The sequence below is a fragment of the Pleurodeles waltl genome, chromosome 5, assembly GCF_031143425.1.
Source record: "Pleurodeles waltl isolate 20211129_DDA chromosome 5, aPleWal1.hap1.20221129, whole genome shotgun sequence".
Classification (NCBI taxonomy): Eukaryota; Metazoa; Chordata; class Amphibia; order Caudata; family Salamandridae; genus Pleurodeles; species Pleurodeles waltl.
In genome coordinates, this window is record NC_090444.1 from 722,403,812 (window position 1) to 722,418,479 (window position 14,668).

The 14,668-nt window shown below is 46.7% G+C and overlaps 1 protein-coding gene across 1 annotated transcript in view; it reads left to right on the forward strand.

Moving 5' to 3' along the window:
- MEMO1 (mediator of cell motility 1) overlaps positions 1-14,668 on the forward strand; it is a 198,675-nt gene that overhangs the window by 142,095 nt on the left and 41,912 nt on the right. Inside the window, exon 6 of the mRNA XM_069234683.1 lies at positions 8,633-8,775. Coding sequence (XP_069090784.1) covers positions 8,633-8,775 — 143 coding nt within the window. The remainder of the gene's footprint in view (positions 1-8,632; positions 8,776-14,668) is intronic.

Sequence of the window (14,668 nt, forward strand, 5' to 3'; positions counted from 1 at the left end):
AGGAAGAGACTGCCCAACACACTCGGGGAGTAGTAATGATGCTAACTCCGGCAGCCAACAGAGCTCTGACTGAATGGAAAGCTCACAGTTCCAGAATCTTCACAGTAGCCTTTGGCACACAAAAAGAGGATCAACATGAATGTTATCCAGTGCTATGCACATACAAGTGACAGCAAAGAAGAGGAAAAAGAACAATGTTACAACACACTACAATCCATCCTGGTGAAATGCCTTGAGCGAGACATCCCCATACTGAACAAGGACCACATTTCCAAGTCTGGGACCAAGAAAACTGGGTACAAGGAAGTTATGGGCGATCAGAGAATCAGATTGACCAGGTCTGCATTGCCAAGACGTTCCAAAGGCCCCTGCAGAATGGGAGAGTGATGAGAGGAGAGATGTGGCGTCAGACCATCTTGTTGTCATGGCCGTGGTAAAGCTAAATCTGAAGAAAGCACAAATAAAAATTTACAAACCAACACCATGGTATAACACCCTCCTCAAAGATGTACAAAAATGGAGGGAATACTCTGTTACCCCCAGTAACATGTTTCAAGTCTTGCAAGCACTAGAGGATGACAGAGACCAAGTAAAAAGTCAGTGGGAGAAGATTAAAAAAAAACATTGACATCAACCTGCCGAGAAGTACTGTGTCCCAAGAAACACCTGCATAAAGAATGGATCCCCGCCAAGATTCTCCACAAATTACAAGAGAGAAATGATAAAGCTGCAGTCAATATCAGTTGAACAAGAGCAGGAAAAGCAGAAGCTCAAGGCGAATAAACCTAAAATCAACAAGGAAGCAAAGAGATGCTAAAAAGCAGACAAGCAAATATTAATCAATGATGTTGCTAAAGAAGCCCAGGAAGCAGCAAGCCATGGAAACTTGAAATAACAGTACAGCATCACAAGGAAACCTTTTAGCAGATATAGCAAGCCAGGAATACCTGTTAATGACAAACCTAGGGAGACAATCATGGGTAACAAGGGCCAACAACGAAGATGGGTGAAGCACTTTGAAGAACTGCTGAACCAGCCCATGCCACAGTCTCCACCAGATACAGCCAGCTGACAAGGGTTTGCCAATCGATTGCAGCAGGCCAACCAAGGAAGAAATATGGCAAGCCATCAAACATCTGAGAAATGGGAAGGCAGCAGGACCTGACAACCTTCCTGAAAAGACATTGAAGACAGACATTGAAGCATAAGTAGAAATGCTCTACTGTATGTTTGTAAAGATCTGGGAAGAGAAGAAGGTGCCATCAGACTGAAAGGAGGGTTATCTCGTCAAGATTCCCCAAGCAAGGTGACCAAAGTAACTGTGCAAATTACAGATGGATAACATTTCTTTCAACCCCAGCCAAAGTATTCTCCATAGTCACACTGAACAGAATGAAGGGACAAGTCGATGCTCAGTTGCGAGGCCACAAAGCTGGCTTCCACAAAGCAAATCCAGCAACAATGAGATTACAACACTGCACATCATCATTGAGCAGTCAATGGAATAGGATCCCCCCTCCATGTCAACTTCATTGACTATGAGCAAGTATTCAACAGTGTGGACAGAGAGACCCTTTGGAAACTCCTCCTTCACTACGTTGTGCCACATAAATGTGTAAGAATCATCAGGAACTCTTACAAGAGAATCCGCTACAAGATAGTCCATGGAGAACAACTCATGGAACCCTTCCAATTGAGGATGGGAGTCCTCCAGGGTTGTTGGCTCTCTACTTTTCTCTTTCTCATGGGCATAGGCTAAATCATGAAGACATCCACAGCAGGGAGAAGAAATAGGATCCAGTGAACACCTTTGACACAGCTCCATTACCTGTTCTTTGAAGATGGCCTGGCCCTACTGTCCAATACCCATCTGCAGATGCAGGAGAAGACCGAAAATGTGGCATCCACATTAGCACAGCATGGTCTCAACATCTGCAGGGAAAAAACCTAGCTCCTGAAGGCTAACATGGCCAGCACAACTCCAGTCACTCTTGCAGGCGATGCACGGGAAGATTGGAAGGCCTTCACCTCCTTGGGCTGTGTCATAGATAAGGAGGGCAGCACCGACTCCGATGTCAAGGCAAGAATCTGCAAAACAAGGGCTGCTTTCATTAATCTAAAGAATATCTAGTGCTCCAAGGACCTAATGCTGCAAACCATGATCAGGCTTTTTAACACCAACGTAAAATTGGTCCTTCTGTATGGAGCATAAACTTTGAGGACAACAGTGACCATCACCAACAAAGTCCATACCATCATCAACACCTGTCTGAGGAAAATCCTCATGAAAAGACTATGGGCTTGGGTTGATCACACCCTTTGCAAGCCTGCATCAAACACCACCAGGCAAGCCCTGACCTTGAACCTTTAAGGGAAAGGGAAAAGAGGAAGGCCAACAAACATCTGCTTCGATGCAGACTGTAAGGAGATGGATCACACCTGGAGTCCGATTGAAAGAAAAGCCCAAGACAGAGATGGTTGGAGAGTCCTAGTTGATAGCCTGTAGCTCAAGACTTGTAGTAGGCATACGTAAGTAAGCATCACCTACAATGGGCTTCAAAAAACAGCTTGAATACTTTCAGAAACTGCAGATTTCCAATAGAACTAAAATGCCACACTGAAATCAAGCAGGATATTACAAAATTCATACTGCTTTTATAAATTCCTAAAACGGTCCTGGTTTGGAAATGCACAAAGGATCTAGAAAGCTATTCCGGCACATATCCAGCAGACCAAGGGAATCTCCGCCTTTAAAAAGGACTTGAAACATCACTTCCTAAAATAAATTTCTTCCCGGATCTGTAATATAAAGATACCACTATCCTTCCTAATATCTGAATTCTTGTTTGTGTGAACTAGTTTTTGTCACTGGTTCACTGTTACATCTATTCCATTCTCTGTAAAGTACTCTGCCAGCCTGTGCCCCACATCGAGAACCTAAATAAATAAACTATGTACAGTGTTTCTATCACATCAGAAATTGCAACCCACTCCACCATGACTAATAATGCAGCAAGGAAAGGTTTTACATGTAAAAGTGACCTAGTAGTGTGGCTTCTGACACCTAACAGATTGGACCCTTGAACTTTCCTTAGTGATGTTTGGAGATATTGAGAGTAGTACAGACCATCTACACTTTAAATGTTGCACTGCTAGATTGTAACATTTAGTGTCAAGGATATAACCTCAGACAACATCCATGAGATGTTAAGGTTATCAAGGAGTACTTGATATAGCTGTGAAACTGCAGTTAAAGCTAAATGGCAACAGGAGTGCATTTATTTGCAATCTCCTCTTCATTTTTCATGAAGATGAGGGGTGCAAAAGCAAAATCCCACTTTGTGTATTTCTGAAGGCTAGCTAGATACACCACATTCTACACCTCCACAAACCTTGTGTTCAAATAAAGTTCAAAGTAGGATGATGCTACTGCATTTTGAACCTATGCATAAAACAAGTCTAAAACACTGTATTACTTACACTAATCTCATAATTAAGGTTATATTATTCATAAGGGTTAGTGGGCTACAAGCATGGATAGTGAAAAGACTGCAGTTAAAGTATGACCTAGACAAAGTAGTTATGAAAATGATTCCCGAATTTGTTCCTACATTTGTTGTTGTTGTTTTTTCAGATCAATTGAAACATTAAGCTATGTTCTTTAAAAATCGAACATTGCCATTGGGAATGGTTTTGCATACATTTGGTCTGTAAGAAGAGTGGTTATGTATTAATTTCATGGACAAGATGTGTTGACTTAAGCAGTCCCAGCACTTTTTTGTCTCTTATGCTCCTCCACTTGGGGAAACAGTCCAAAGGAACAGTATCTAGATAGATTGTTGAAACAATTCAAGAATGCTACACAGTAGTAGGAAATACATTAATTCCTTATCCACAAGCACTTTACACAAACGTGTGCTTCATTGGAATTCTTTGGAAATGCTTCACTTATAGATGTAGATGTAGCAGTAACTTGTTCCACCACATGTTTCAATGTAGATGTACAAATAATATAAGAAGCCCTAGGATGAAAAGGCATTGGATATATTTTTAAAATATTTTATTAACTTTTTCAAAGGTTATACTTACACTAACTTAGTGAACAGTGATTATTGAAGTTAGTTTATTTTGGAATTGTACTTATCGATTTCATGCCATCGGTCGATATTGAAAGAATATATAATATTGTCTTTATGGCAAGTCACACTTACCATAATGTACCTATGTACCAAAGTGCTGGAAATGACATGGATTGAGCTATTGCGAAAGAAGTCCGCTCTTAATTTGTCACACCTAATTTAGTCTCAATCCATTGCAAGTTACACATTTTTTTACCAAAATGTTGGAGAACATGATCACCAAACTAACATTGTATCACTGAAGTTTAGGGAATGTTCAAAAATTATGAGTCCTGTTTCCATCCTGATGTAAGGACAGAATCAGCAGTGATGTATGTAAGAGAAATTTTACTAGGGGTAAGAAATCAGAGTTCCCCATCACTGTTAGTGCAGACTCGCCAATCTGCTGTTTTTGATACAATAGACAAATTGTTGGCTACATTTCAAAGTGTAGCTTGAATCTGACTCCTCTTTAGCATGGCGTAACTCTTTTCAGGACAATAGAATTCAATAGATGTCTACTAATGGGGTGACAGTGCTATCCCTGGACCTTTTCATGTGAACTTGCTGATAGCCAGCAGAGTGGGTTGTCACGTTGTTGGTGATCACTCCTAACAGGAATGTTAGAGGACACTCACTACCTAAATATTACCTTGAAAACTATGCAGCCGATGACTTTAGCACTATAGATGGGTGCCTTTCACTGCTCAGCGGCTGCCATTAAGACTGGGAGGGAGATGGAGGGTCACTCAACTGGGAGGCAGGAGGGCAGGAAACACAGTGCTGAGAGGAGGGCAGGGCAGCAGGGGAGGCGTTGAGAACGGTGGAAAAAAAGGCAAAAAAGAGTTAAAAACCAGAAAGAAAGGCAAATAGCAAAAAGGCAGACAAAGGGCACAGAAAAAGTCATAAGGCTGCAGAGAGATAGACAGAAGGAAACCACTTGACCACCAGGGAAAAAGGCGCAGGCGGGAGCCTGCAGGTGGAGGAGGGCCTCGAACACAACGAGCCAGGCAGGCTCAGAGAGTAAAGGGCAGCAGCAACAGGTGGAGCAGTGCGAGGGGAGCGATACTAATGCAGACTAGAAGTTGCTTCTTTCACAGTGCAGCAGGCGCCATTAAGAAGCGGAGGGCAATGAGAGGAGTCACTCAGCTGGGAGGGTGGGAAAGACTGCGCTGGGAGGGTGGCAGGGCGGCAGGGGAGGTGTGGGGATCAGAGAACGTAGGGAAAAAAAGGCAAAAACTTTTTTTTTTTAAACAGAAAGAAAGACAAAAGAGCTAAAAGGTAAAAAAAAAAAAGGGCAAAAAAAGGGCAAAAAAAAGGCAGAAGGCAGCAGGGAGAGAGATAGAGACACAGAAGGCAACCACTAGGCCACCCGGGATGAGGTGCAGGCGGGAGCCTGTGGGTGGAGGTGGGTCTCGAACACAACAGGCCAGGCAGGCTCAGAGGGCAAAGGGCAGCAGCAGCAACAGGTGGAGCTGCGAGGGGGAGCGATGTTAATGCTGACCTGACCGGAGGTCAGTGAAGTCACTCCTTTCACTGCGCAGCAGTGGCCATTAAGAAGGAGAGGCAGATGGGGGGGGGGGGGTTGCTCAGGTGGGAGGGTGGGAAACAGAGCTAGGAGGGGGTGGGGCAGCAGAATAGGCACAGAGAATGGAGGAAAAAAGGCACAAAAAAACAATAAAACAGGAAGGAAAAAGGGAAAAAAAGGGCAGAAGCCAGCAGAGAGGGACAGAAAGCAACCACTAGGATACCAGAGACAAAGCGCAGACGGGAGCCTGCGGTTGTAGGAGGGCCTCGAACACAACGAGCCAGGAAGGCTCAGAGGGCGAAGGGCAGTAGCAGCAACAGGTGGAGCTGCATCGGGGGAGTGATGCTAACACTGACCCATTACTAGAAAAAAAGAGCTCAGTTTGTGGCATGTAGCTGAGGGTTGCCAGAGCTAAATCTTGCTATATAGTGAGCACTTTAACACACTACAATATTCAATCATCAAACCATCCCACCTCAATTGGAAATCTCAAATGTCCAGGATAAGACATATAACAGCATTGCAAAACCGTATCGGCTCCAGCAGTGCAGGGATTATCTATCCTGAGACCCTGTGACTCTCGAACCCTCACTCAACCTCACCCAGCGAGGAGCACAGCAAATCTGTTCACCGGGGAGATAAGTTCTTTCGTGGTGGTGACTGTTTCTGAAGAAAAAGTGCACTGGTGGGATCCGTGAATATCTTGGTCTTACCCTTCAACGTAACCTGAAGGCGCGCAGGGTAGAACATGGCATATGAAAGGCCCCTCTCCTACAGCTTCTCTTTGATAGGAAGGAACTTTTTCCTGGCATCTTGAACCAACTGAGTAAAGTCCAGAAAAAAAGTCAACTTTAGCCTCCCGAGCAAGTTGTAATAGCTGATCCCTGTCCCTATAATTAAAACATTTCACAAGTATAGGTCTAGGTTGCAACCCGTGTGCAGATTTTGGAGTCAGAGAGCTATTTCTCCAAATTGTCCTCGGTGTGACCCGTGGTGGATTCTAGTATTCCTGTAATACGCATGTTGCTTCTTCGAGACCTAGCTTCCAGGTCCTCATTCTTAGTTGAATATGGCGTATCTCCTCATGCATCACCTTCATCTCCTTAACCCACTGCCCGTGATCATCCTCGATGTTAGGTATGTGCTGTTCAGCAGTTGCCTGCCTTGTGTGCTGCTTGTCCAGATGCTCCTTCATTTTTAAAAAACATTTGTATAGATTTTTTTATTGTTTTATTCAAACAAGGTATTAACATTCGGTATACAACATTTGAGGTCAAGTCATCTATGTTTATTGCACAAATTCAAAGGGAGGGGAGGGTATTCACGGTAGCCTTGCTGCATGCTGTTTCACGTGTGTGTGGTAGACAGTATGTGGAAGCACGATGAGTTGCGGGTGATTTATATGCCTCTGGTGGGTCAGAGAACTGGGTTTGACCGGGGAGGATGCCAGAAGCTCCTTCATATCATTCATCCTTTCGGTCAAACAGTCAGTTTGAATATCAGTGGTATGTCAGACTTGAGCGTATGTCTAGCAATTGGGCTTTAATATCTTATGGGGGAGCCCTGCTGCTTTCTAGGTGTACCTTCTGCTCTGGAGCGCAAAGTGTTTCCCTCCTGATTGTTTGGCGCTCCTTCAAGAATCAAACGGTAGCCATGATTGTTTGACATGTGCCTTACCCATGTTTTGAGTGCCTAGAGAGCCAGATCTAAGTTAAGGTGAAATGTGTGACTCCTCTCACCCACTGCAGCAGGTGCCCTGAGTGTAATGCTGCACAGGAAAAGCAGCTGGCCCTCAGTGCCCACTCGTGTCGAGGCCCCTCCAAAGTGGCACGTCAGTGTCAAAATGATGCTCTCCGCACACCAAAGGGGACAGTCTGCTATGGCAGTTGTTCACATTCACAGAGGGAGGTCCCAAGAATTCCAGGCCATGCTTGCCGAGGTACTCATGGGGACATTCATGACAGATCAGCCTTCATACTCTGCTGCAAGTCAGCATATACGCTGCGACTGCCTAGCAATATTTCTCCAGCAGCAGGGAGAAAAAACCAGCAGGTCCCTGGCTGCTCCTTTGCCCTGGGCTAGGCCCCACGCCTCACTTACCAACTCAGTCCACGTGGTCGCTGTTTGCAGGGCCCCCCGCAGCTGAGTCGCCCTCTAGCAGCCCCAAAAGCCACGCAAGACCGCTGTCCTGTCAGGCGCGGAGGCAGCTGAGCCCAGCGCGGCGCACAGAGCAGGCCTCCTTCCTCCGGCAAACAGCTCTGCTCGCACACCAGGATCAAGTCTTTCCCGCTGGGATCCGTAGATTATGCAGAGTGGTGCACTATCGCCATTCACAGTATTGCGACACATGTAGGATATTTGATCAGGATATTGGCTCCAACCCATGGGAGCCTTCTTAGAATGTGGCCATTTTTGGTCTGTTGCTAGGCCACGCCCAGACTCCACCTTTGGTCATTGTCCAAAATGTATAACTTTGTTTTTTAAAGGAAAAATTTAGGACCAAGCCACTTGGCAGACTGATTCACAGCATCTGAATATCAAATAGCTTCGGGCTCCAGACCGATAAGTAACTTGCTTCTTAATCTACTTTGTTTTTATATTAACATGCAATTTCACAATGCGGTGGCCTTATATCACCTCTTCAGAGTCCATATCAGACAGTACGTTAAATATAGTATTGTTGATCGTGTTGAAGCCTATAAGGAGGTGTCATTTCATACTATCGCTGGAGGTACGACCGCATACAAGCATGGTAGCCCCCTGCCCAGTGTACTATGCTTCCTTCAGGGCCTCCAGTGAAGCCAAGCAAACAAATTTTGGAGTTGAGGTTTTGTTTAACTGTGAAATTCAATGTATCTTTACAATTTTGCAAGCAACAAAATTTCAACACTGCCTTACTTATGTTATCGTAAATTATAACTGTTAGAGAAAAGTTGATTGTCATTTCCACTTTGGCTACATGACTTGTTTTTTTCTCCCCTTAAAGCCATAAAGATGAGTTTACAATTGTTCCTGTGCTGGTTGGAGCACTGAGTGAGTCAAAGGAACAGGAATTTGGAAAACTCTTCAGTAAATACCTGGCAGACCCTAGTAACCTCTTTGTGATTTCTTCCGATTTCTGCCATTGGGGTAAGTGCCCTGCTTTTTTGTTTTTGACTTGCAGTTTTAACACATTGTTTTGGAAATTTCTGATCTCTGACATAGACCCTACCAATCTTAGCTTTAGACCTTCAGTGACCCTCACATAATGAAGAAATCGTAATGGGCATTGTTGGCACATTTTCATATCATGACTCTTTTTAAAGTTTTGAGAAAACTTTTACATTCCTCAAAAACTGGTTTAAAGTCTTCAGGCCTGTTGCTGACCTCACTCAATTCTACACACTGGAGAGAAGCCTACAGTGTCCTGTCGCATCACTTTCCCCCTCCCCCCCGTCCCAGGAGCTATGCCGGCCAAGCTACTCCACTTCAGCGATTTGGATATAATACTTCGAGCAGCACGACAGGTGGCCTTATTGTGGATAGAAGATAAGACTGATGCTTTTCCTGGACTATGCACGTAGCGTACAGCAGCAACACAAGTCATTTATGGTTGTGAAGCGCCATCTCAGACAGATAAAGCTGCAGCACTCCCTGCTTTTTCCAGCCTGCCTCAAAGTACTTGCTAGCAAGAAAAGTTTCTTCTTCACTGACCCCACGGAGGCCTGGGAATGGTTGGATCAGCAACGTGGCCATGAGAACCTCCCAGACTCAAAATGCCTCTAGTGTCGCTGGCAAGGCAGAGCTAAAGGACCGACCACGCCACAAGTCCATGCTCGAACCCCCTTGGACCACAAGCAAATCATCAGGGAGCGCTTGAGGTGGCAGCCATGCTGGGAGTAGCAGCTGCCCCTACAAATGGAGGCACACGCCAACACATCTTTTCCTCTGATGAAGAATCAGTGGGTTTGAATGATACCCTGTGTAACTCACAGTCCCTTCCACTTGTCACCCCACAAATGGCAGACTGCCTTGTGTAGTTCCAGTATCCTTCGCCAGTTTACATCTACTTGTGCTGTATTCCTCTTCTTATGATGTTTTCACGGTGGGAGTGGGTGCTTCTTACCCTATTGTTTACGTATTGCTGTAGTAAGTTATTTATGGACATTGACCACCCTAGAGTAGGGCTCTCCATCCTCCCCGGTGGTGCCCTCCCCCCCTTGGGGCCTAGGCACTACACCTCCTGCCACAGTTCTATATATGATGCCTTCCACAAGCATTCAGTTCTTCATGCTTAATGTTCAAGGAATGCATACTGCGAGAAAGCTTTACACTGTATATTCCTAAAGTAAGAAGCCAAAAAGCGAACATTGTATACCTAAAGGAAAAGCACACCACACTTGGGGAACTGGAGAGGTTACAGCGGCGATGATGGGCACTTTATATGCCACGACATACTCCGCATGTGCCAGAGAAACTGTACTCTGGTTGATACCAAGCCTTCAATTTCAGGAGACGGGTGTCACAGTGGACAGAGGGAGGGTTGTTCTGTCCTACTCGAGGGCCTTTTGGATGGCAGACCTGTGCTACTGGGAAGCATTTACGGCCCCAACGTTGATCAGAGTCACTTCTGGGCGAACTCTCATCCTGCTTAGTACATAAAATGCACCTGCCCTAGCTGCTGGGTGGCAACTACAATTGTGTGTTGGACATAGCCCGGGATAGGTCTTACCTACCCCTCCCTCGCTTCCCTTCCATTCTCCAGTTGGGTGACCTCCGAGCATGACTTGATCATTGGTCCCTTGTGAATGTGTGGCGCTCACTACACCGCGCCACTAGACTCTACTACTTTTATTCCATCCCACACCAACTTTTTGTCCACCTGGACCATTTCCTCTGCTCATAGTCCCTCCTTCCGTTCATGCAGCATTATCTTGGGAGAGTGGTTGCAGACCATGATGCCCACAAAGTGGTTCTCGCATGGCTACCCCCCATACCCCTCCCTCCTCCTCCTGACCTCGATTCCACTCTGGCGCTTTCAGAGAGAGAAACTGAAGGACCCAGCATTTCGAGACACACAAGGGACCCATATCCAACAATACATTACTGATGATCACAACATGGCCAACTCCAGACCCCATTGTGTGGGACACTTTTATAACTGTGACCCAGAGTATTTGCATGAAGGACATAGTGGGTGTAAAGCAAACCTTGAAGCATGTGATTGTTGAAGTAGAGACCAGCCTTACTGCTTTAGACAACTTGATCTTTCCCAACGTATAGCAGCCCGGGAATCTTGTGTCCCTACGTGAGCACCTACAGTGTTTAAATTTTACTGCACATGCCGCCCATGTTCACCGGGAAGGTGGCAAAGCTAGACAGTTGCTGGCCTGACTGGTCTGACGATCTGAAATTAGTTCCCCTATCACGAAGATTCGGTCTCTCTCGGGGGACATACTCCACGCACAAGAGGCAATACTTCATGAGTTTTCCGCATGTTATGAGGATGTAGATAAAGCTCCAGAGGCAGCCCCCCCCCCCCCCCCCCCCCCCCAGGCGGCCATACAAGATTTCCTGTCAAATCTTCAGATCCCACAAATTCCACAGGCCACTAGGGACACGATGGATGTTCCTATTACATTGCAAGAGGTCCTGCAAGCCATCAAAGACTTGGCCCGCAAAAAAACCCAGACTGGACATCGACCCCTTCGAATATTACTCTGTATTTGCTACCAAATTAGCCCCATACCTGCTGGAAATGTTCACAAAAGCCCTGCGACTAGGGATTCTCCCCTGCCCACTCTGTGAATCGCTGCTAGTTTCAATTCTGAAACCTGACTGTGGCTGACCCATCTGGGGCCGTATCGACCCATAGCCATACTGGGTGTCAACTACAAAATCCTTGGTAAAATTCTAGCAGGCAGCTACTCCCAGATCATCCCATCACTCGTCCACTAAGATCAAAATGGTTTTGTCCCAGGCCGCAGCACTTGCAAAACATCTGCCACCTTTTTTATGTGCAGGACCAAGTACAAAATATCTTCCCTCAGGCGGCCTGCCTTGTCTTGGATGTGGAAAAGGCATTTAATACCCTCTCTGAGGACTATCTGTTCAAGGTCCTGGCCTGCATGGGGGTAGGGAGGTGAATACTCATCTACACTGAATTGCTGTATACAGCTCCATCGTCCAGAGTGTGATTAGGTCCCTTGGTATTGAATTATTTTCCAGTGGGAGGGGCACCAAGCAGAGACCCACTCTCCCTCCTTGTGTTCGCCCTGGCGATGGAGCCAGTGGCGATCTGTCTCAGAGTGGAGGGACAGCTGTGGGGCATTCCCTTACTAGACAGCGTCCACACGGTTTCATTATATGCGGATGATTTACTTCTATAACTCAGATGTGCAATGGTACCTTGACCCACTGCGCGACTCACGATCTTAGGGGAGGTGTTCGGACTTAAGGTGAATGCAGCTAAGTCTACACCCTACCCCCTGCACCTGGTACACCCGCAGAGTGCCATAACCCTAGTGGAGGCGCCATTACTGTGGTGAGGCGGTCTGCTGTCTGGGGGTTCGTCTATACCACGCACGGTTGGATTTAGACGAGGATAACTTCCGCAGGGCCCTTCCTGGAATTCACAAAAAGATGACATTCTGGCAGTCACTCCCACTTGCGCCTATTGGAAAAATTGCTCTTATAAAAATAAGGTGTATGTCCTGTCTAGATTCTCATATTACATTGCGAACCTCCCGCTTATTACCCCTCACTCTTTTTCAAAGAACCGGACACACTGCAGAGCTCCTTAATCTGGGGTGCACATTGCTATTGAGTGGCTCTTAAAACCCTGCAACTCCCAGTCGAGGAAGGAGGTCTAGGTGCCCCCTCCTTTGAAGCTTACTTCCTGGCTGCCCAGGTGCAGTGGCTGTCGGGCTGGACAGCCGGGCGCTACATGGGGGAGGCGAGCGACCCTCGCAGAAGCCTCATTCCAGCTATATTGCGCAACTTGCTCTTCTCCAAGGTACTGCCTGCCTCCCCTTGGCCCCCTGAAGGGGCAATAGCACGGGCCTGCATGCTCCACATTCACTGGCTGGTGTTAGGAAGACCATGCTACGCCCCCAACATCACCTTGGTGGGCTTTTCTCGCTACCCTGGCTTCTACACAGCCCAACAGTTAAGAGGCTGAACGTTGAGTTGTGGATGATCTGTACGCTGAGGGCCACCTCCTCCCCTTTGCACACCTAACTACGAAGAGTTCCCTGTATGTGGGGCAATTCCTTACCAAAAACTCTGCCCAAAACCCAGACACTATGGGGTGCTGCGGACCCAGAGCCGCCCCACACCCAGTTATACACGCAAACAATGGGCACAGGACACCACCTTATAACCTGGCTTTATAGGTCCATCTGTAAACACATGAACACCCCCCCCCCCCTTTGATAACCTTCAGCAACAGTGAGAGACAGGTGGGCCTCGTTAGGACAAGGAGTGGGAGACAGCATTATCCCATCCAAAACGAGTCTCACAAAGCTCTCACTTTAAGAATATTCAATTCTACTTGTTGCATAGGGTTTACCTCACCCCGGCACACTTAAATTGTTATTATCCCTTAGCGCAGATCACTGGTCCGCGCTGCCTCTTACTGGGAGCAGACTTCTGTTATATGCTATGATCCCGCCCCTCACTGAAGCATTATTGGTCCTCCATTCATAACACACTCCGAGAGGCGACGGCCCTGGCAGACTGTAAACCTGGGAGGCCTTCACACTCAGTATTTTCAGGCGCAACAAGTTCCTCAAGATTTGTACTCGGTTTGCAGCTGTGATGCTTCTGCTAGCCATCCCCGCACTCACACTGCAATAATGCTTGGCTTCTCCCCTCCCAAAAACCAGTCCCCTGCGCCTTCATCCCCCCGTAGAGGCCTAGAGAGGGGCCGTGTGCAAGTGGGGAGAGGCTGAAGAAGAGGTGCTCCGCAATGAGTGAGTAAGTGGCGTGGAGTGACTAAAATTGAAAAAAGTGTCTGTGAGGAGGAATCATTGGGTCCATAAGGTAAACGTCCTTTATATCCAAACGTGCTAACCAGTCATTGGAAAGAAGATGATCTTGGAGGTGATGAATGCCCTCCGTTTTGAAGTGGCATTAAACTAGCCACCCATTGAATTGTTTGAGGTTGATAACTGAGCACTTCCCACCGTTGTGTGTATCTACCACAAACAGGTTGCTGAAAAAAAACATGGGCATGTGGGTTTGTCTAGACAATGGCCCCTTTGGACATGAGCTCCCGAACCTCAGCATCGACAAAGAAGGACTTCTCTTTGGAAAAGTGAATCGGTGGCTTGGTTCTGGATTGGACGGGGAAGACATAGAAATCTATCAGGAACCCTCAAATGGTCTGCAAGACTCAAGCACTGGATGTCTGGAATTTCCAGTTATGTGCAAAGTGTGCCAACCTGCCCCCCAGTTTTACGTGGGAAAAAGGGATCGCACTCACCAGGAGAGGTGCCTTACTAATGTCCAACTCGAGGTCCTCCTCTGGAGCGTTGGTGCCTAGGATATTCACGGGTGGGATAGAAGCCACCACACCTGGCTTGGGCCTGGTATTGTCCTCATCTAGAGGCTGGGCCCTGGGAAGAGGCCTGTTGCTGTCCACAGCCAGCTGAGCGCCCCCTTTCACAGCCAGTCCTGTTGAAAACCCAGGGGCCAATATCTTCTTAACGGACAACTGTTCCTTGTTCTGCGAATTGAACAAGGCGTTGCCAAGGTAAACTAATGCTCATCCTGACAGAATCTCGGGGGTTATCATGGAACTGGAGGTCTTAGCATCCACCACCATGTGTAATATTTTTGTTAAGGGGCCCACTACATCTAAAGGTTTGTCCTGACAGGACAACCAGGATCAATGCCCTTCTTAGGGTCACAAACGTACTTGGCGAGAAAGTTCGCCATGAGCGGGTCAATCTCTGGGGTAAGGGCCATGTTATCTGCTAAAGATAGGTGGGGGCATTCTTCCTTCAGGCGGTTGCAGACTTCTTTATCATGAGGCTTTGGC